Here is a 24,430-nt window from a genome sequence, read left to right on the forward strand (position 1 = left end):
AGACCTCCAGAAACATATTTGAGACAGACTAAAAATAACAAAAAGGTTGAAAGGATGGACAGCTGCTGGCGAGGCTTCCGCACGCGGCACCACCCGATGACAAAGGGATTTTGGACTCCAGGGGTTAAATCTCTTCCCGAATATGTAAAAGTTTTACCGTTAGCACGTCATTTTTTCGAGAAGATGTGACAACACACCAACAAATAAATACACATACACACACACACACACATCCACGATCAGAGTTTTATAGTTTTTCAGGATATGGATGTTCACATTCACAAACTTCTCTACGTGGAAATGTTTTCAGGCTTTGTGCAAACTGCAGACTTAACTATTAAGGGGCTGTCCCAGTTGGGTGACCTAATCCGCGAGTTTTGGCGAGTTTGCCCTCAACTCATACTCGCAGCACGGTTCCACGAGGTCTTCGTAACTCTCCTTCATGCTCGAGAGTGGTCTCTGCGTACTCGAGGCCTCAGCTAGGTCGCGGCGTTTTTTTCAATATGTTAAAAAATGCCCGCGAGTAAAAAAAGGTCGCCTTGGAAAAAAATCAATACTTTTTTTACTCGTAGGTTTAGTCGTAGTAGGTCGGCATGTTAGTCGTAGGTAATCGAGGGTAGTCGAAGGTAGTCGTAGATAGTCTTCATCATAGTCGAAGGGAGGTCGAAGGAGATCGAAGGAGGTCGTCTTCACTCTCCACTATTCGGTGTACAATTTTCCCCGAAGTTAGTCGTAGCTAGTTAAAGCTAGTCTTCAACATAGTTGAAGGAGGTCGAAGGAGGTCTTCTACATAGTCGAAGGAGGTCTTCAACATGTCATTTATTTCAAACTCTTCTAAACTTGCCAATTAGGTCGCCCAAGTGGGACAGGCCCTTTAAAAGGCATTACAAGGCAAGTAGTAGCTTAATGGTGTAAACGATTCAATGCACATTCCAAATCATTTCAAAGATTTTGGGGATTCTTATTTTATTCCAATTCTAATGGAGGTAACTATCGAGAGAATATCCTTGCTACTGTCCCTTGTTTGGTGGGTGCATAGGATCTTATTTTTAAAAGGAAAAGTGATACCCAGGCAAAAAATTATCTTTAAGTTATTCTGAAAAGGATCTCTTGATAGATCCTTTCTTGATAGATGCTATGTCAAATCTCTTGATTTGACTGATAGCATGTAGAACAAGTTATTCATGCCATCCTGGTACACGTGACAATAATAAACAAAACTAAAATCAAGAGAGCATGGTTAGTTGGTACAAATAGCTTGCTGATAACAGGAACAGAAACACATGGCGAAGGAAGAACTGCACGGTTTGAAATCCTCCAAAAGTGATTAGCGTAACAAGACCATTTCAACACTCGGAAGGAGTAAGACAGCATAAATAATATTGCATGTGGAGATGTTAAACAAGGGAAGAAAATGTTAAGGACTAATACTCATTGATAGAAGAAAACTGCAAAATATAGAACCTAGAAAATAGAACTATTCTGAACCTCTCTGTTTAAAACAATGAAAACAGATTTGCATTACTTTGCAAGGATTCTACTTATGGTTCTACTCTGATAAAGTGACCCTGAAAGTGACACAGCACTAACCACAACAATTGTGCGGAAGGATGCCATTTATGTGCCGTAAATTATCAACAAAAACACTCAAACCAACAATCCTCCGTCTTTCCAGAATCCACAGAGGTAGGAGCTGATGAACCTGTAAATTTCACACTGAGGGCCGAGGTTAACATGAAGGATGACACTACTCTTTCAGCTTACCTCAAACAAAAGAAATATCTTGTTTGAACTCGTGACCACAATGAATTTCTCCCAAGGTGCTCTATATTCTGACAAAGGTTTTTTGCTTTGAAACATCATCTGTTTCACTTTGCACAGGTGCAGCCTGACCAGCTAAGTATTTCCAGCATTTTCTGATTTTATTTAACAGCTGGGAGACTCGCTTGGATTTCCTCCTAAGACTAAATTGTCCTACCCTATTAGCTCTTCAAATTCAGAAGTTGGGTTAATATGAAGACACCGTAGTTCATTCAGCTCACTCTGAACAGACATTACTGTATGCATCAAAATTAGTCTATCCTTCCCAAGATTATAAGACAATGGATTTCTCACAATGGTTGTGAAACTCTATGCCAGAAGACCAGACCACGAAACGTATTCAAAGAGGAAGAGGAAGAAAGCAGGGAAGAGGGAATTGAATGTGGATGATCAGCCATGATCCTAATGAATGTCAAAACAGGCTCCAAGGGCTGAATGACCTGCTTCTTCTCCATTCTAACCAACAATAGAAGCAGCTTGTGAAAAACTAACAATGGCCCTCGGACTACAACATAGAGAATTATTGATAACATTATACAGATACAATGTGTGCAATGAAAAGGAAAGGCCAATAAACATTATCAAATCTTACTGACAATTTATAATATTATAGCTCACCACAGCAGTAAATCAATAAATGACCATTGAGGAGCATTATTTCCTGTCGTTTAAAATACATATTAAATTGTAAATGGTATCTTACAGTAAGACAATTATAAGTGTCACACTGAATAAAGATTTCTGATGTAACCATAACGTGTACCTTTAAACTATTTATGATGGTTAACATCCTCCTCACGAAACTGAAAAACGCATCTCGTAGTTAACGCTCGTGAAGTCAAATACAATTTCTAAAGTGAACAATTCCCAAATCATTTAAACTGTTTCTAAAAAATTTAGTTGGGGCTTGGGAGAGGTTATTATAGACAAATGTCTGCACCTATTCAGTGGCATCACTGTTATCTTCAAGATGGAATATGGCAATAGTTAATTACTGGCAAATACTGAGATGGTGTTTTGCATGCAATCCAGGTAAATCACACCAAACACAAGTACAACAGGTAGTGCAAAAGAGAAAACAAGCAGAGTGCATAATATCATGTTAAAACTACATCGATGATACAGACACAGAAAAGTGCAAAGGCTAGAGATTGGGACTAAGCCCTTGGCAAGAGAGATCTGTTCAAGAGTCCTCTCAGTGTGAGAAAGATGCTGTTGTATCTTCTGACTGTCAGAAGAAGGGAGAAAGTGAGTGTGAGTGGTCCTTGATTTTGTTGGGTGCATTCCCAAGCCAGTAGATAAGAGTTGATAGTGGGGGGAGGCTGGATTGTCAAGAGTCAAGGGTGTTTTATTGTCATATGATCCAGATAGAACAATGAAATTCTTATTCACTGCAGTGCAACAGAATATGCATATTCCGATATGACAAACATAGAAACATAGAAATTAGGTGCAGGAGTAGGCCATTCGGCCCTTCGAGCCTGCACCGCCATTCAATATGATCATGGCTGATCATCCAACTCAGTATCCCGTACCTGCCTTCTCTCCATACCCTCTGATCCCCTTAGCCACAAGGGCCACATCTAACTCCCTCTTAAATATAGCCAATGAACTGGCCTCGACTACCCTCTGTGGCAGAGAGTTCCAGAGATTCACCACTCTCTGTGTGAAAAAAGTTCTTCTCATCTCGGTTTTAAAGGATTTCCCCCTTATCCTTAAGCTGTGACCCCTTGTCCTGGACTTCCCCAACATCGGGAGCAATCTTCCTGCATCTAGCCTGTCCAACCCGTTAAGAATTTTGTAAGTTTCTATAAGATCCCCTCTCAATCTCCTAAATTCAAGAGAGTATAAACCAAGTCTATCCAGTCTATCATAAGACAGTCCTGACATCCCAGGAATCAGTCTGGTCAACCTTCTCTGCACTCCCTCTATGGCAATAATGTCCTTCCTCAGATTTGGAGACCAAAACTGTACGCAATACTCCAGGTGTGGTCTCACCAAAACCCTGTACAACTGCAGTAGAACCTCCCTGCTCCTATACTCAAATCCTTTTGCTATGAAAGCTAACATACCATTCGCTTTCTTCACTGCCTGCTGCACCTGCATGCCCACTTTCAATGACTGGTGTACCATGACACCCAGGTCTCGCTGCATCTCCCCTTTTCCTAGTCGGCCACCATTTAGATAATAGTCCGTTTTCCTGTTTTTGCCACCAAAATGGATAACCTCACATTTATCCACATTATACTGCATCTGCCAAACATTTGCCCACTCACCCAGCCTATCCAAGTCACCTTGCAGTCTCCTAGCATCCTCCTCACAGCTAACACTGCCCCCCAGCTTAGTGTCATCCGCAAACTTGGAGATATTGCCTTCAATTCCCTCATCCAGATCATTAATATATATTGTAAATAGCTGGGGTCCCAGCACTGAGCCTTGCGGTACCCCACTAGTCATTGCCTGCCATTGTGAAAAGGACCCGTTTACTCCTACTCTTTGCTTCCTGTTTGCCAGCCAGTTCTCTATCCACATCAATACTGAACCCCCAATGCCGTGTGCTTTAAGTTTGTATACTAATCTCTTATGTGGGACCTTGTCGAAAGCCTTCTGGAAGTCCAGATACACCACATCCACTGGTTCTCCCCTATCCACGCTACTAGTTACATCCTCGAAAAATTCTATAAGATTCGTCAGACATGATTTACCTTCTGTAAATCCATGCTGACTTTGTCCAATGATTTCACCACTTTCCAAATGTGCTGCTATCCCATCTTTAATAACTGACTCTAGCAGTTTCCCCACTACCGATGTTAGACTAACTGGTCTGTAATTCCCCGTTTTCTCTCTCCCTCCCTTCTTAAAAAGTGGGGTTACGTTTGCTACCCGCCAATCCTCAGGAACTACTCCAGAATCTAAAGAGTTTTGAAAGATTATTACTAATGCATCCACTATTTCTGGAGCTACTTCCTTAAGTACTCTGGGATGCAGCCTATCTGGCCCTGGGGATTTATCGGCCTTTAATCCATTCAATTTACCCAACACCACTTCCCGGCTAACCTGGATTTCACTCAATTCCTCCAACTCCTTTGACCCGCGGTCCCCTGCTATTTCCGGCAGATTATTTATTTCTTCCTTAGTGAAGACGGAACCAAAGTAGTTATTCAATTGGTCCGCCATATCCTTGTTCCCCATGATCAACTCACCTGTTTCTGACTGCAAGGGACCTACATTTGTTTTAACTAATCTCTTTCTTTTCACATATCTATAAAAACTTTTGCAGTCAGTTTTTATGTTCCCTGCCAGTTTTCTTTCATAATCTATTTTTCCTTTCCTAATTAAGCCCTTTGTCCTCCTCTGCTGGTCTCTGAATTTCTCCCAGTCCTCCGGTATGCTGCTTTTTCTGGCTAATTTGTACGCATCATCCTTCGCTTTGATACTATCCCTGATTTCCCTTGTTATCCACGGATGCACTACCTTCCCTGATTTATTCTTTTGCCAAACTGGGATGAACAATTTTTGTAGTTCATCCATGCAGTCTTTAAATGTCTTCCATTCCAAAACGAGAGAAAAGAAAAGCTCAGTGTGTATATATATACACACACTCATACACACACACAAAAACCAAATCAGTGCAACAATAATAATAATAATAATCTAATGTAGTTCAGAGCCTATATGAGGTTGTAGTGTTTAATAGCCTGATGGGAAGAAGCTGTTCCCGAACCTGGATGTTACAGTTTTAAGGCTCCTGTACCTTCTTCCCAATGGCAGTGGTGAAATGAGCGTGAGGCCAGGATATTATGGGTCTCTGATGATGTTGGCTGCCTTTTTGAGGCAGCGACTCCGATAAATCCCTTCGATGTTGGGGAGGTCAGAGCCAGTGATGGACTGGGCCGTGTTCACAACTTTTTGCAGTCTTTTCCGCTCCCGGACGTTCAAGTTGCTGAACCAGACAATGATACAACCTGTCAAAAAGCTCTCTACTGTGCACCTGTAGAAGTTCAAGAAAATCATCTTTGACATACCGAATCTCGTAATCTTCTCAGGAAGTAGAGGCGCTGATGAGCTTTTCTTAAAATTGCATCAGTGTGCTGGGTCCAGGAAAGACCTTCGGAGAAAATGCACGCCCAGGAATTTGACGTTTTTGACTCTATCAACCATCTTCCCATTGATATAAGCAGGATTGTGCGTCCTCATCCTTCAGGGGCTGTCCCACTGCGGCGACCTAATCCGCGAGTTCAGAAGAGTTTGCCCTTTACTCATACTCGCAGCATGGCCGACACGAGGTCCTAGGAGGTCTTTTTAACTCTCCTTCATGCTCAAGAGTAGTCCCCGCGTACTCGAGGCCTCAGCCAGGTCGCGGCGTATTTTTCAACATGCTGAAAAATGCCCGCGAGTAAAAAAAGGTCGCCATGGAAAATATCAATATTTTTTTTACTCGTAGGTTTAGTCGAGGTAAGTCGTAGTAGGTCGGCATGTTATTCGTAGGTAATCGAGGGTAGTCAAAGGTAATCGAAGGTAGTCATGGATAGTCTTCAACATAGTCGAAGGGAGGTCGAAGGAGATCAAAGGAGGTCGTCTTCACTCTCCACTATTCGGTGTCCAATTTTCCCGAAGTTAGTCGAAGCTAGTCTTCAACATAGTCGAAGGTGGTCTTCCACATAGTCGAAGGTGGTCTTCAACATGACACTTTTTCAAACTCTCCTAAATCCTTCTAAACTCGCCAATTAGGTCGCCGCAGTGGGACAGCCCCTTTCCTCTTCCAAAGTCTACAATCAGTTCTTTGGTTATACTGATATTGAGAGCCAGGTTGTTATGTTGGTCAATCGGTCGATCTCACTTCTATTCTCTGACGCATCACCATCTGTAATTCGTCCCACAACAGTGGTGTCGTTGGCGAACTTGACGATGGAGTTTGCACTATGTCCAGCTGCACAGTCATGAGTATAGTGTAAGTTGACTCTGTATTCCTGTAAGTTTATCTGTTCTTATAAAAGCAATCCTCTGCTCCCTCACCTGAAGCCTAATTTCATTTTGTACACGCTGAATCCTCATAATTTGATAGTTTAAATATATTGTTCTACATTTCCTGACGACAAAGAAGCGATTTCACCACAGAGCCTATGCTATCTCATAGAACTATGCCATTCCAGACATATTTCCCCTGGAACCCATTCTGTTCGTATTCCAATTGTCAAGAACGTTTAAATGTCAAATGCACTGGTATGAAACTATAAAATTCTTACTTGCTGCAGTTATATAGGCACATTAAACACAAAAATAAATTAATACACAATGACAAATAATGGAATATATTGTCAGTAATACTAGGTAACCAGACCAAAATAGTGCAAACCAAAGCACTTAACGCAACGTTCATAGAAGATCATTGCAGTTGTAGGGTTGTGATTTGGATCGAGCAGTAAGGCTCAAGCGGCCTGAAAGGTAATGGGAATAAGCTGTTCTTTAACCTGCAGGTCGTGGTTCTCCAGCTCTTGTATCTTCTTCCCAATAGTAGCAGTAATATAAGAGCGTGACCAGAGTGGCGTGGTCTTTGATGGATTAACTGCCATTTGAAATCAATGCTTCCTGTGTATCCCTTCGATGATGGGGAGGTCAGTATTGTGCAATGTCCGCCACTTTCTACATCCTCCTTCGTTCTTCAGCATTCATGTTATCGACCCAGGCTGTGTTACAGTCAGGATGCTCTCTACTGTAAATGTTTGCGTATTCGGCAACACCAATGTTGCCCAGATCATCTACACTCCAGAGGTAACTTACAGTGGGTAATTGTCAACTTGCACATGTATGGGATGTGGAATGAAATTGGAGCTCCTGGAAGATCCATGTGGCCAAAGGGAGAACATATGAGCTCCACATAGATAAGAGTTGAGAATCAAACTGGTGACATGAGCTCTACTATTTGCACCACTATGCCCACAAAAAGTTATAATTCAAACTTTTATTATTCAAACCTACCTCAAATATTGAAGATACATTTAATACAGTTCCATTATAAAATCAAAATGTGTTGAATACAGAGAAACAGCTCTTTAATTGTACATATAAACATTATAGAACAGCAAATAAAACTATCATTCAGATTGTGCATACTGATTCTGTAAAGAAAATCCAAAGGCAAACTTAATTGATTTTGTGCATCTCTAAACATGCAATCTTTAACTTTGAACAGATATTATCACATTTTAATGACATTTACCTTTCACTTTACTCAGCTCTAGAAACACATATTTTACTGAATACAGTCTGAAAATTAAATAAATTTAAATAAATTAAAAACAAAGATGAATATATAAATATGAAAATTTTCAAGATGTAATCTTCCTCATTACATCAAGAAAATTAGCTGTCGTTGCAATCACATCAACCTGCATTGTAATTTCTCAATTTGAACAGATTTAGGGTTACAGTAAGCACACAATATGTAAATAGCTTGTTCTAAGCTTCCCCCCAGTCCAACATAAAACATCCCCACACAGCAGAATCAAAATGTTTCCCACTGTGAGGGAAGGCACAAAGTCAGTCATCTTCCTCTAATATTCCTGATGTTCACCCATGGTCGGGGCCTCCGGAGCCCTCCGCAGTCGCCGCTACGGGCAGCCCGCCGCTCAGGATCGCTCGCCGGGATGTTGGAACTCCGACGTCGGAACGGGAGGCCAACCTCAGCGGCTTGGACCTCCAAATCAGCCGCTTCCCACCGGATTCCGCGTCCCCAGGCCGCGCCGGGCGGAGATTCACGCTGGTGGCCCTCGGCAAAGGGCCCCAGGACTCCACGATGTTGCTCAGCGTCGCCCGCGCTGGGAGCTCCGCGCACCACAGCTCTGCGGTGTTGATGCTGTAGGCCCAACGCTCCGGAGATTCAAACGGCGATCCAGGAAGTGAATCCGCGGTGAATCCAGCGCCTCCCCGCCGCTGCCGAAGCTCTGGTCCGGTCCCCAGTCTCCGGTAGGAAAGGCCGCTCCGACCCAGTGGTAGGTCGCGAGGAGCGGGGCCAGGACGTGACTTGGAAAATAGTCGCATCTCTGCCAGGAAGGGACTGGGAAGCAGTTTCCCCCTTATCCTCCCCCACATAGAAAACTACAGACTGTAGGCAGAGGCGCCTTCAATGCGGCGCCCCTAGTGAGGTTTCTCGATCCCAATTTGGGCCATGTGAGGATGCCCTCAGATTTTATATTTTGTATTAGCTGGCAGGGTCAGGGCAACCAGAATGGATTTGGTTGCCAGAATGTCCTTGCTCCCTGATCTCCAGGCCAGTGTCCTCTTCCTCTACCTTCGGGGTCACAAGTGTCCCTGTAACCCGTCGGGATCCACTGATTTCTTAAATCCCGTGGCCCTCTTCTTTGCCCCCTTCCTTCTCGGTATTCCCTCACAGGGCACGATCGGCTCCAATGTAATAATTCCCCACAGTTGCAGCACTGATCAGGAATAACAGCTCTATACCCTCTCAAACCAAACCGAGGAAAAGTCGGCTCTCGGAATGGCATGTCTATCCAAGCTTTAAGGTCCTCCTCCTCCTCCTTATCTTCCTTCGAAGTTATTTCCCATTTCTGGATTCTTAGTACGGGTCTCTGAGCTGCCGTCGAACCAGGTTGCATTGAAGTGTGGACGTCTGTGGCACGGGGATCATTTACACCTACTGCGGTATCTAATACCAAAGATGGAGTAGGCAGCTTCCTACAAGGGAATTACCTATGGGGAATCCGTTTTATACCCACACCGTCGGGAATTTGCTCCGACCTAATAATACCATCAATGTCACGATCAACCACATCGTATCCTCCTGCTGTCTCACCCACAGAAAAGCTACTCGCTCTGTCCCTGTACCTCTGGAAGGATTCTTTCACTTTCCCACTTGATTTCCTAATTAATTTTGGTACCCACTTCGGCAGAACCTTCTTTCTAGCTCCTTGATCTCCCATACTATCCTGGTGGGGCACTCAAAGGAGCAAGAAAGTCCTTCCCCGATTTTTCCTCTTTAGATTTGAATTTAGTGGGTGGAGTTGAAGATACTGCTGACTCCTCCCGAGCGCCCTGCTCGCAAGCTGCGCATGGTGTCTCCGAACTGAGAACATGAGAGTGCTGTGAGGAATGCTGTGGCTCCATTCTGAAAAATTCTGCCAACCCTGGCATATAGTGAGCTTCTCTCCCTTCGAGGTCCACAGATACCGCTGCACTCATACTAAATTTAATAAGTTTGATTTTAGTCAGCACCTCCCCTTTAAGATCCATCTCAGTCATTTCTCTTTTAGAAGCTGGTATTCTCTCCTGCTCCTGCACCTGCTGTTGGCTTCCACTATCATGCTTCCCCTGTTCCTGAATGTGCCAAGAAGGACCAGTCTCTCTTGTTCCCCTCTGATCCCCAACTTGAACACTGCCATTCTCAGAGTAGAAAGCAGAACGATTTATTTATTTATTTTTCTTTTAGTGAAGAACATTCCCCATATTCCAATAAGCTTGTTCCCTTCTTCACTGTTTCCATATCATCTGACAATTGTCTCTATGTAGGTTATTCCTACTACAGATTTTAGTCCACCCATCGGCCAAAGTTTGCTCCTCAAAACTCCATTTAATTCTCCAGATAATCCTCTTAATCTTTGTGCTTCATGCGTAAGTTTCTCACAAATTATTCTTATCGGGCTTTCGGGTCTATTTGATAGGTCCTTCTCTGAGACATTCCCCATTTTTCTGCACAACAGACACAATACAAAATAAAATTCCAGACACTCACACCTATGCAATACTCGCTCCTTCCTTTTAGACTGAAAGCACTCCCGACATCGAACGGGGCTCCGAAAAACTGACACTGTCCAAACATTCTGCGCGGAAACGGCCTGCCGGCCCGCAGCCGCATAGAGCCCGTACACACCGCCTCGACGGGCATGCGCAGCGTCTCGACGCCATACGCGGCGACTTGACGCCGTACGCAGCGTCTTGACGCCGTACGTCACGCGCGAATTTCCAGTGGACTTCGCTCGAACTTCACGTCAACTCTTACGGAATCACTCGACCTCCGCGCGGCCCCCGCTTCCGGTTTGGTCGCGCTCGCCACATGCAGTCGCATGCTGGTGGGACAGGCCCTGTACGGGGATCACTCTACCTCCGCGCGCCCCCCGCTTCCGGTTTGGACGCGATTGCTGCATGCAGACGCATGCTCGTGGGACAGGCCCTTAAGACTCCAACTCTTAATCACAATCTCTCCCAAGCAGCAATCTCTCCCACTCAAACGACTTTATCTTCGCACAGACAAACAAATCCAAACCACGCCAGTAAGACAAGAAAGTATCCCCCCAATTACAAGTAACCCAAGACGCACCCGAATATAAACTACAAGCATCCACTTATTATGCCGATAAATCACACTCTAATAAATCCTCCTCGTGGCGTACTCAGTCAACAGAATGACTCCTCCCCTGACTCAGCGAGCGAAAGAATATGAACCCTGATCGAACCACCACAAATCGGATTCTAACAATACAACAATCCCGATTTAAACAAATACAAATATTTAATTCAAACACACTTTACTTCCATTATCTAACACCCAAAAATCCTTAAGCACTCAAACAGGCAATGCCACTAACTTAACACACGCTAAATCTTAACTTTCTTAATCTTAATACACTTTAAATCTTTTTACATACATAAAGTATTTATACAATTCGGATCCAATAACGATGCTAAAAAAGACGATCCTAGATTTCTACAATTTTACAATAATAATTTAACACGCTAGCGCACAGTTTACTAACACTCGATCTCAATGCCGCATCACGCTGTTATCAATCAGTGAACCTCTCCCTCTGATACCGAAGATTTTCCCCTTCCTAGGGTACTCTTTGCTGAGGGGTACTGCTTCTTAAATGGACTACCTTTTCTCCTAAATGTTACCTTCCCCTGCTAAGACTGGACTTCTATAGGGGAACCTCTATCCCTCCTCCATAAGTTCTACAGAATTAGGGGTACCTTTCGCATCCGGGTACTTTTCACCAAGAAAACCAGGTTCCCGTCTCTGTTATTCTTCGCTATTAGGTACTAATCAACAATCAATCAGAGGGTTACTATTCACTGTTGATCAGCCGCTATTCGGAATCGATCTCAAACATGCACAAACTCTGAAGTTCTATCTACACAGAATTTGAATTCTACCATACGGGCAGAACTTCAATCTGTATTTGGAAATTTGATTCTGCAAATCTAGACTAGTTCTCGGACCAACTAGTTTTGGCGCGTATCCCTCCACATATGCGGGCTCTCGAATTCAAATTGCCCAATGAAATCTCGAATGGACTAGAGTATTCCCAACCAATCTATACTCTAGCCACCGAGCCCAGTGCCTTTACGAGATTCCTCGTCCGTCACTTCAGAGAGGGACTCAGATATCTTCACGCAGACACCCCTCACTGCTTGGCACCGGGTGTCAGCACCTAGCATCTTCGTGCTGGCAGTCGACGCCGAATTTCGGAACGTACCTTTCCAATCAGCGCTCCTGGCAAAGATAGATCAATACGTAGACCAGACGCGTTTCAATACCCCACCAATTGGATACCAAATCTGGACAATGGGCCACCACTCGCCCTCAAAGTGTGTCAAGCTCTCGTTAAGCAGCTGCATTCTGTCAACTACGGCCAAGTTTTGGGCCACTCCTCGCCTTATTTTATGGGTCCCTAACCCAAAGGAGTGCTATCCACCCCCCCGTGCTTACTAGACTCTGTTCTAACAATCTCGTTGGGACCCTTTCCCAAGCCCGCGAATGATCGATCCGCTCAGACTAGCGAAGTGCTGAAAAACAATGCGAAAAAACGCACAGTGGGCCCGATTTCTGCACTCGCAATCTTCTGTTTGGGGGTTAGTTGAGATCCCGGACGAACCCCCAATGTAAGTAACTCGTTCTAAGCTTCCCCCAGTCTAGTTTCAGTCAAAAATCACTGAGTCAAGCACTTGCACAACTAATCTTTATTTTGACAAAACACAATTACAGTTCCCACTACTATACCTAACCAACGTGGGTTCGATCCTCGTATCTGCCTGGCCAAGCCCTCTTAGCTTCGTTCAAGCAGAGACACTCCAGAATGTCACGCAGTCCCAAGCGTTTTCCCAGAAGATCGACACAGGACCTGGTGGGAGCGGCCTTTTATAGGTCCCTGAACCTTGAGGGGCCGAACCACATGGGGGTGGTCTCTTTACAGTCCAATAACAGATATCGATTAACCCAGTACATGATAGACATTTCCCCAACCCAATAATACAGTGGCTAATACAATGTATTCAAACGGAGCTTCTGAAAGTAAGCAAACATCGCAACATGTGCCTTGATATTCAAGAAACCCAGACAAGGCTCAATACTTAATCCGATCAACATCTAGCAAAGTAAAGCTTTGCAACATTATTTACAATGTGTATGTCTGGTTTGCATTCATCCAATCCATTCAATGCAATTTGCACCTAATTGTCAGGATCTGCAGATGTTCCATTCTCTTCCTGCAGCTCTTATCTAGGCTCTAGACAAACTGGTACCATTCTGCAGCTTGTCCCATTTCTGCAGAAGGCACATTTAAATTGACCAAATGGCCTAGCTGCCCAGAAGCCTTTACTCAATTTTAGTGTCCTGGCCTCTCCAGTTTGGCCAGAATGAACAAATATAGTCATATCAAAGTTACAATGAGATCTTCCTTAAATCCTAAATTGTCTATAAATTAAGATACTCAAAGTTCATGCATCTTAAATAATGTTCACCTTGTAAGCCATGAGCAGTGTGATTTCATGTAGCAACAGCTAACCACAATCACAACTGATTTTGTAAAACATCTAATATGAAATATAAAATTTCAGAAGGCTTTTTTTAAGTTGCTAACAGATTACTTATTGAGGCATAACAATAATGGGTTTCTGTACTTTTAACAAAAGACAAAAGATACAATAATGCTGGGAATGTTTTATCTCAAGAAGGCATACTGAAATATCATTCAACTTCCAAGGTTTTCAAAAATCTAATACCATTAGATATCGATTGTCTTTGCACAGAATGATATGAAATTAAATACTGGATACAATCAAGTTTTAAAATAAAAGTGTTAACCTGTCACAAAAAAAAATACAAATTACAGAGGATAAAGAATAATTCAGAACAGGAAATGCTGTCGTGGGAAGCCTAGTGTGTGGCCAAGAATGGAGCCAATAAACAATGATCGTCTTTGTGATATTGCTTTCTCTGCAGACACGTTTTCAGTCACTGCTAATCTGCTATAAATACAAACTCAAAATTGTTGGTGCTTTTACTGGAAATCGGACAGTAATTATTTAGCTGATGACAGTTCATTCATGCTTAACTCTGTAAAGTTACATTAGTCAACTGTTCTTGGTTTATATTTTTCCCCTCACTGCAAAAGTTTAATGAATAACAATCACAAAAGAAACAACCTTGCATTGAACATTAACATCTGTGAGTTTTCCTAGCAACAGCAGCTTTTCCTTTACTTCAAATTGCTGAAGGCAATGTCAGTGGCAAAGAAAACACAGTTTTCGAAAATTAACAGCTGTAACTCGAGTCTCTAAATTTATTGTAATGGAATGCTAATTACTTAAAAACAAATATTTAGAATTACACATCATTGGATTTAAGCTTCCGGTTTCTTGAGCAAATTATCCATAAAGCTGCAAGATATTCCAACTCACCCGTGTGAAGGTCCCTTCAAAAGTATGAATATCCATATGTGGCTTCTGAGCATGAACATGAGCACTGATTGTAAAAAGATCCTGTAAATTAAACAGGGCAGAAAGTCAAAAATGAAAAAGTGCTCCTATTCAAACAGAGGAAAGGTAAAATCAAGGCTCTGATGTGTTTAGTCTTAAAATACATTTTCAGAAACTATAAATTTTTTCAATTAAATGTGCAAAAACGTGTTCCATTCAAGGACAAAAATATTATTCACGGAGAACAGTGTGCCTTTGTATCACAATTGCAGTGATTTCAAATTAGCATGGAATAATACAGTGCATTAAATCACTTTACAAAGCAGAGATAAAGGAACACATTAGAAAGTGGTGAACTTCTTTCAACAGAAAACATTTGTGTAAAAATTTCAGTTGTATCAGCAAAGAGGTTTTGGTCACGTTTAATCAGAAAGATTCTGTTCATGCTGAAGATCAAATATTTGTGTTCACTACTAATTATTCTATAATAATAATAATAATAATAACTTTATTTGTATAGCACTTTTCATACAATTGAATGCAACCCAAGTGCTTTTCACAAAAAAACCAGGTCTAAGCAAAAATACAATTTAATAGAAGCTAGGACATAGACAGTTCATAACATAAAAAGCACATATTTGTATAAATATATAAAATAAAAGATTGAGAGTGTAAAAGAACAAAAAACAAAAACACTGAGGTCAAATACAGAGACCCATATACTATATGAGTACACAAGCTGCTGAAGGGAATGCTGAGATAAATACAAGAGAATAAAGGTAATTTTTACAATGTCATCAGAATAAGTAATCAGTTAAAAGCTTGATTGAAAAGATAAGTTTAAATGTTTAAAGAAAGATGAGAATTAACTGTAGAATTGTATGTGTAACAATGTGTTGATTTCCCCCCAAGGTTATTTAACATTAACTTAGTGCACAAATTCAATTATTTTGTCAGATAATAAAACCTTAAAGGTCTAAAACATTAAATTTAAACAGTTTAACATTGGTCATTCATACATTATAACCAAGAGCTCGCACACATTATCATCCTCCAGTACAACCAAGTAGTTGGCACACGCATTTGGATTGCTGATATTTGCAAAATTCAAGTACCTGTTGTAAAATAGTCCACATAAACTATTCGCCATAAATTGCATTATTTTGTGAAAAATAAATCATTTGACTTGTGAAAGGACAAAACCCATAATTTTTGACAACATCTCCTAGTTTCCAATGGCTTGCTGCACTCTCTACACCTCAGAGCAGTGGCTACCTCAGAACAATTCATTGAGGTTATTGTTAATATAAGCCTCAATAAATTGGTACCACATAACCCATATCAGAGAAAAAAGTTGTAAATGTAGGAAAGTGATCGGCAGATATAAAATAAGCAAACTACGTGTAATGAGCACCGTCAAAATAGACAAATCAATGAGAATGCAAGTACAAATAGGAGCAAAAGCATGCACACAACGGTGGGTTACATATGCATATATGGAAGAGATTTGGCTGAACGATGGGCATTCACTGAAAATATTCCATCAACATGAAGTCATTAGCAATACAATTAAACAAATAGAAGGACAAATTCCTCATGCATTTGAATATTATTCATAGAAAATCACGTTTTTTCGATCAGAGTTTCGATGGAATCCCATACTGATAAAGACACTGAGAAAGTTGAAAATGACAAAGAATACTTTTAGGTATCAAACTCGATGGCTAAATAAAAAAAATTATAGAGAACTTGTTTGGATTGGGGAAGATTCAAAGAAAAATAATCAGCCCTTTAAACAAATACAGAGAAATATGCAACTTGCAAATGAATGCATATGATTGGATTTAATCCATGAATCTTTAAATTAAATCGTACAGACTGAAAATGTTCAACTTCAAGTAAGATAAAAAAACTTGTTTCCTTCTTTGGTTCATGGAAACATAGAAAAAACTTCAATTATGATATATTAGTGTTATGTAATGAACAGGATTTGATAAAGGACCTCGAGGTTAATGCGCCATTAGGAAGTAGTGACCATAACATGGTCACGTTTAATCTACAATTGGAGAGGGAGAAGAGTAGATCGGAACTGTCAGTGTTGCAGTTGAATAAAGGGGACTATGGGGCCATGAGGGAGGAGCTGGCCAAAGTTGACTGGAAAGATACACTAGCAGGGATGACAGTGGAACAACAATGGCAGGTATTCCTAGGAATAATACAGAAGGTGTAGGATCAGTTCATTCCGAGGAGGAAGAAAGATTCCAAGGGGAGTAAGGGGCGACCGTGGCTGACAAGGGAAGTCAGGGACAGTATAAAAATAAAAGGGACGTACGACATAGCAAAGATGAGCGGGAAGCAAGAGGGTTGGGTAATGTTTAAAGAGCAACAGAAGATAACTAAAAAGACAATACGGGGAGAAAAGATGAGGTATGAAGGTAAACTAGCCAAGAATATAAAGCAGGGTAGTAAAAGCTTCTTTATAGGTATGTGAAGAGAAAAAAAAATAGTTAAGACCAAAGTTGGACCCTTGAAGGTGAATTTATTATGGGGAACAAGGAAATAGCAGATTAGTTGAACAGGTACTTTGGATCCGTCTTCACAAAGGAGGACACAAACAATCCTCCTGATATAGTAGTGGCCAGAGGATCTGGGGTGACGGAGGAATTGAAGGAAATCCACATTAGGCAGGAAATGTTGTTGGGTAGACTGATGGGACTGAAGGCTGATAAATCCCCAGGGCCTGATGGTCTGCATCCCTGGGTACTTAAGGAAGTGGCTCTAGAAATCATGGATGCATTGGTGATAATTTTCCAATGTTCTATAGACTCAGGATCACTTCCTGTGGATTGGAGGGTAGTTAATGTTATCCCACTTTTTAAGAAAGGCGGGAGAGAGAAAACAGTGAATTATAGACCAGTTAGCCTGACATCGGTGGTGGGGAAGATGCTGGAGACAATTATAAAAGATGAAATAGCCGCACATTCGGATAGCAGTAACAGGATCTGTCCAAGTCAGCATGGATTTACGAATGGGAAATCATGCTTGACTAATCTTCTGCAATTTTTTGAAGGTGTAAATAGGAAAATGGACAAGGGAGAGCCAGTGGATGTAGTGTACCTGGACTTTCAGAAAGCATTTGATAAAGTCCCACATAGGAGATTAGTCGGCAAAATTAGGGCACATGGTATTGGGGGTGGAGTGCTGACATGGATAGAGAAGTGGTTGCCAGACGAGAAACAGAGAGTGGGGATTATCGGGTCCCTTTCAGAATGGCAGGCAGTGACTAGTGGTGTACCGCACGGCTCGGTGCTGGGACCGCAGCTATTTACAATATACATCAATGATTTGGATGGAGGGATTCAAAGTAACAATAGCAAATTTGCAGATGATACAAAGCTGGGTGGCAGTGTGAACTGTGAAGAGGCTGCTGTGAGAATGCAGGGTGACATGGACAGGTTGGGGGAGTGGGCGGATGCATGGCAGATGACGTTTAATGTGGAGAAATGTGAGGTTATCCACTTTGGTGGCAAAAACAGGAAGGCAGATTACTATCTAAATGGCGTCAAGTTGGGAGAAGGGGAAGTACAGCGGGATCTGGGGTTCCTTGTTCATCAGTCTATGAAAGTAAGCATGCAGGTACAGCAGGCAGTGAAGAAAGTGAATGGCATGTTGGCCTTTATAACAAGTGCAGTCGAGTATGGGAGCAAAGAGGTCCCTCTGCAGTTGTACAGAGCCCTAGTAAGACCACACCTGGAGTATTGTGTGCAGTTTTGTTCCCCTAATTTGAGGACATTCTTGCTATTGAGGAAGTGCAGCGTAGGTTTACAAGGTTAATTCCCGGGATGGCGGGACTGTCATATACTGAGAGAATGAAGCAGCTGGGCTTGTACACTCTGGAGTTTAGAAGGATGAGAGGGCATCTCATTGAAACATATAAGATTGTTAAGGGTTTGAGCACGCTGGAGGCAGGAAACATGTTCCCAATGTTGGGAGAGAGTCACAACTCTCTGGGTAGCCTACCCCTTATTCTTAAACTGTGACCCCTGGTTCTGGACTCCCCCAACATGGGGAACATTTTTTCCTGCATCTAGCCTGTCCAATCCCTTGAGAATGTTACATGTTTCCATAAGTTACCCTCCCATCCTTTTAAATTCCAGTGAATACAAGCCCAGTTGACCCATTCTTTCATCATATTTCAGTCTAATGTGGTGAACCTACGCTGCACTCCCTCAATAGCAAGAATGTCCTTCCTCAAATTTGGAGACCAAAACTGCACACAATACTCCAAGTGTGGTCTCACCTGGGCCCTGCACAACTGCAGTAGGACCTGCCTGCTGTACCAGCATGCTTACTTTCAGTGACTGATGTACAAGGACACCCAGGTCTTGTTGCACCTCCCCTTTTCCTAATCTGACACCATTCAGATAATAATCTGAATTCAGATTAAACCAGCATCTGCGGTTCGTTCCTACACATATTTTTGCCGCTCTCACCATTACACCATTGGGCAATGTCACCTCTCCTTCAACGTCAGCCTTGATTCAGTGGTAGCACTTGTTGATTCAGAGGTGAAATCACTGAGCCATGCTCTGCATTTCATTGCTATAATGCCCTTTCATTGGATTTTGTGGATCACTAAGTCATAAATCAATGACATCTCATTCAGTAACGCAAGTCATCTAAAGGGATAATCTTTGAAAAAACAATTGCTATCGTTCCCTAGCACAGTCGCAGCTTTTATTTGACTGGCCCCATCTACCTGTATCGGTAAAATAATAAGGAAAACTAGCAATGTTAATGCAATACTATTGTCGATTCCCATGGAATTGAATATCTGAATTCTAGCGACACAATGCTTCAGCTATATATGGGGCCATACCCGGAATATTACATTTAAGGAAGGATGTTGATAGGTTGATATATCAAGAGTCAAGAGTGTTTTATTGTCATATGTCCCAGATAGAACAATGAAATTCTTACTTGCTGCAGCACAACAGAATATATAAACATAGTACACTGTAAACAATATGATAAACAAGAGAAAAAAAAGTTAGAGTGCATAAATACACACATACTCACGAGTACACACTTGTGACTCTATTGGCTATATTTAAGAGGGAGTTAGATGTGGCCCTTGTGGCTAAAGGGATCAGGGGGTATGGAGAGAAGGCAGGTACAGGATACTGAGTTGGATGATCAGCCATGATCATATTGAATGGCGGTGCAGGCTCGAAGGGCCGAATGGCCTACTCCTGCACCTATTTTCTATGTTTCTATGTCTATGTTTCTACACACACACACACACACACACACATATATATATAATATGTATTACATACATATACACACAAACACAATTCACTAATAGTGCAATAATAATGTCTATAGTAGTTCAGAGCTTATTTGAGGTTATCATGTTTAATAGCCTGATAGCTGTAGGTGAGAAGCTGTTCCTGAACCTGGAATCACAGTTTTCAGGCTCCTGCACCTTCTTCCCATTGGCAGTGGTGAAATGAGTGTGTGGCCAGGATGCCAGAAGCAATTCAGAGGTTACTGGACCATCACCTGGAACTGCGAGGTGGCCTTGTGGGGGGTTGCCTTATGAGGGAAGATCGGAGAGCCTAGGCTTTTATTCACTGGATTTTAGAAGAATTAGATGGTAAAATTAAGTGCTGAGGGGTTCGGACAGGATCTATGGGGGAGTCTGGTTTCTCTTGAAGAATCTAGATCTATTTAAAAATAAAGGCTTATCTATTTAAGAATGAAGCACATTTTTCTCAGAAGATTTGAAACAGCCTTCCTCAAAGGACTTTAAATATTTTTTAAAGCAGAGGTTAATGGATTCTTGATAAGGAGCTGAAAGTTTACCATGGGTGGAAGGGAATGCTGCAATGGTTACGTTCAGATGAACCAATATCTTACTGCATGGCAGAGCAGGATCGGAAATGAACTCCCTACTCCTGCACGCAAGTTGTGTTTTTGTAATTCAATTATGGAAGTATTGTTTCTCGTGCCTTCCCTGTTCATGAGGTTCAGGAACCATACCACTTTTCATATCTGGTTGCTTTCTAAAGCCCATGTTTGAAATTTCTCCAGATCCAACTCAACTTTATTAAAATAAAAAATTCAAAGACATCTTACTGCCCCCTCCAGCATAAGAATAATGTGATCTCCTGCCAAGTTTCATCTCAATATTATAATTTTCATTCCTGGCACATTTCCATCCTCAGGGCAGTTATGAGCTAAGTTTTCTTCCACAAATTTAATTGTAATGATATTTATAAAGAACCTCCCTCCTGGACTTAAGCAAACAGAATTGACTGATGCGCCATTAGAATGTTGCTCAAGTGTTGCTGGGCATCATCCTGCAGATGAGACTTTCAACTTAAGGCTCCAATGTATTTTTTGCTTATCAAATGGACAAGATCAATTGCATAATGATATTCAGAATAGAGCAGAGAATAGCCATTGAAATCTAGTTCCACCTTAAACGACCACCACAAGGAATGGGGTAATTTTGTGTTTGCATCACTATTATTTGAAACCTTGCTACATATTAAAAGGTGCTACAATTCTTCTAATGATATTTATTAAGTAATTCATTCTTTATGAATGACATCATAAAAAAGGCAGATAAATACATTTCCATCTCCCTACAAGTTTTATCCTTTGGTTTTTCAAAGCAATTGTCAGCATTCCAGTGAAATATTTGATCGTAATGCCATCTCTTCCTTCATGCATTTGTCAATCTGAATACAATACTAACTTTACTGTTCTTAAGAAATATTTCTCCCCACGTAAAAAGGATGGCGATTCTAAAACCTCAAGTGCTCTGGGATCAGAATTGTATTAATCTATGGAATTATTTCAAAGTAACTATCTGTTCTGGCCTGCCTGTGATAAATATGGCTATATATAAAATTGTATGTACATATATATAATATATATATATAATATATATATTATATTATATTAAAATATGTTGACATTTTTCCCCATCGAGGCCGGCACCTTGTCTGAACATTTAATGCTTCATTTCTCGGCTTATTACTGATTAAAGTCTAACAAAGTTAAAAGACTGAAATTAAAACCACTATTCAAATGATGACGTCACAATGGCACGGCTAGCAGAGACCAGCCTCAATTAAGATTTTTCAATGAAAAGATCACTGCTGAAGAAGGCAAGGGTAGTGCTGGAATCTTACATTTGGGAACGGCTTGAGTTGGAGGACCACACCTCCCGAGGGGCTACGGGTAGGGAACGGGTGCGTTGTGGGAGCAGACCCAACGGGTCTGCAGTTGGTCTAACACACACACACACACACACACACACGTGTATGTATTGGGGGGGTGGGCCGGCCTGCGGCATTACACACAGTAACCACGCCCCCCTCCCCCCACACACACACACACAGTAACCACCTCCCCCACACACACATACTAACCACCCAGGGCTCGAAATTAACGGTTGCCCGGGTGCCAATGGCCACCCAAAGTGTCGCCGGGCAACCTAAATGCCTGGCGACACTTTGTCCGGCTTGGCACTGTTGGCACGAGTCATTTTGCCCGGCTTGGCACTGCAGATACTGGTTTATACCGAAGATAGACACACAAAACTGTAGTAACTCAGCGGGTCAGGCAGCATCTCTGGAGAAAAGGAATAAGTGACGTTTCGTGTCAGCGGCGGTAGCGGCTGTAGTGCGGGCAAGTATCTTTGGTGCGGGGTGACGGAGGGTCTGAGCAAATGACGGGCCCCGAACAGCAGCAGCGGCTCCACCTCCTCCTCTCGCACCCCGCCCGCCCTGAAAACGGTCGCGGCGTGCCATTCGGCCAACGGCGCTTTCAAAACAAACCCTCCTGCATGCCGAGGCTGGGAGGAGGGAGGGAAGGAGGGAGGAGGCCCCCTTCCGCCGTCTGAAGCACCTACACCGTTTGGCCCCGCACCTTCCTATTGGCTGGCGAAGGATGGGAGGCGGTGGCGAGGAGTTCCCAACTGCCTCCCCCTTTGGCGGCGGCACTTGGCGGTGGACAGGGACGGCCAAGGCAGCGGGGCTATGATGCCGGTGTTGCCCGAGGAGCTCTGACCTTCCTTCCTCCCCACCTCCTCTGCCCCTCCCTCCCCACCCCCCCCCTCTCTCTCTCTCGTACGCCCCCTCCACCCCCCTTATCATGGGACCCCTCCTCTACATCCCGCACTGATCCCCATTCCCGCCTCTATTCAGTCATCACAGACATCCCCTGTGCTCCCCTTCCCATCTACCACCCCCCCCCCATCTATTCGTCCTGCACTGATCTCCCTATCCACCTCGCATTGATTCTCCTGCCACTCCTCATCTATCCTACACTGGTTCACCAATTCATCCTGTACTGATCCGCCCTCCATTCATCCTGTACTGATCCCCCATCCATCCTGCACTGATCCCCCCCCCCCCATCCATCCTGTACTGATCCACCCCATCCATCCTGCAGTGATCTCCCCATCCATCCTGTCCTGATCCCCCCATCCCGTACTGATCCCCCCCCCAGTCAACCCCCACTGACATCCCCCTCGCTCTCTCCTCACAATTTTACCTACTCCAACCAACACGCACTAATTCCCCTGCTTCAATCAATCCATCCCGCACCGATTGCCTTCTCAACTCCCCCCCCCCCCCCATCTATCCATCCCGCACTGATTCACACACCCACCCCCCACTACTGAACCCCCCCCCCCCCCATTCAACCCTCACTGACATCCCCCGCGCTCTCTCCTCACAATTTTACCTACTCCAACCAACACGCACTAATTTTGACATCACGGCGTAAATCTCTATCGGAATATGTAAAAATTGAGCAGAGATATCTGCAAACGTGAAAGCATTGCTCATTCTACCCAAATCGAATTCTACAATAATATAATTAGCTCTTTGAGGACATCTCTAGGGGTGGTTTGGTCTTTTGTAGCAGTCCAATCCAAGTCTATTTCCATAAAACTTAGAATTGGCTCACGGTAATTTGCACCCACTTAGCTGACTCTGGTCTTAACTCTCTAGCATTAAAAATTTACAATGAAGTCTTTATCCAAAGTTGCTATTGGAATTTGGATTGATGTTAATACTTACTTTCCCCACTAGAACCTTTAGCATAAAATAGTTCTATTTGGTGCACATGGGAAGAAGACTATGGTGATTTTGAGAAAGCCTGACCAAATTATTTATTTGCCCAAGTAACAGGCAAATAAATGATGCACAGCGAAATAAAGTGCCAGATTAGGGCTGTAACATAACCATCAATGAGTCTGTCGGGTTTAAATTTATCCATAAATTGAAATCTCCTGCAATAAACCAGTCTCCAAGTACAGACCTTGATTTTTGTACTCAAATACATGAACGCTAAATCAAAAGCATGCCTCTCCTGATATAAAGTGTCTTTCTCAGCTGTTGCTGAATGCAGCAGCATCCCACTTGAAATGGCCAAGTTTGCACAATATTTGCACACGTTCAAATTCTGGCTGATATTTTTTAATCCAAAGTTTTAAATTGGAGAACAACTTACATTGATGAAACTATTTTAACTTTCTGAAACTTGTAACTATTAACCTCTTATCCTTGAATTGTACATGCAATCAGGTGCTGCAGTTTTTATGCATTTGATAGAAAAGGTTAAGAAATTCAAGTTACACAATTTTATTAGGTCTAATAATAATAATAATAATAATCCAGTTTACAGTGTGTTAGTCTTTGATAAAAAAAAGATTTTTAACCAACAGGCCCTGAAATAAAAACAATTCATTAAAAAAAACATTTAACAATCTTCTGTAATTTTCCCAAATAATCTTTTCGTAATGCATGATAAATGCTATTGAAGACATCTTTTAAATTAATTAGTATAAATTTATGTATTTATGGAAGAGCATGCA

The 24,430-nt window shown here is 42.3% G+C and overlaps 1 protein-coding gene across 3 annotated transcripts in view; it reads right to left on the reverse strand.

Annotated features, from left to right (window-relative positions):
- atp9b (ATPase phospholipid transporting 9B (putative)) overlaps positions 1–24,430 on the reverse strand; it is a 341,291-nt gene that overhangs the window by 132,537 nt on the left and 184,324 nt on the right. For all 3 annotated transcript variants that reach the window (XM_033019057.1, XM_033019056.1, XM_033019058.1), the window contains one exon: positions 14,515–14,595. In XM_033019057.1, coding sequence (XP_032874948.1) covers positions 14,515–14,595 — 81 coding nt within the window. The remainder of the gene's footprint in view (positions 1–14,514; positions 14,596–24,430) is intronic.

Source organism: Amblyraja radiata, chromosome 4, assembly GCF_010909765.2.
Source record: "Amblyraja radiata isolate CabotCenter1 chromosome 4, sAmbRad1.1.pri, whole genome shotgun sequence".
Classification (NCBI taxonomy): Eukaryota; Metazoa; Chordata; class Chondrichthyes; order Rajiformes; family Rajidae; genus Amblyraja; species Amblyraja radiata.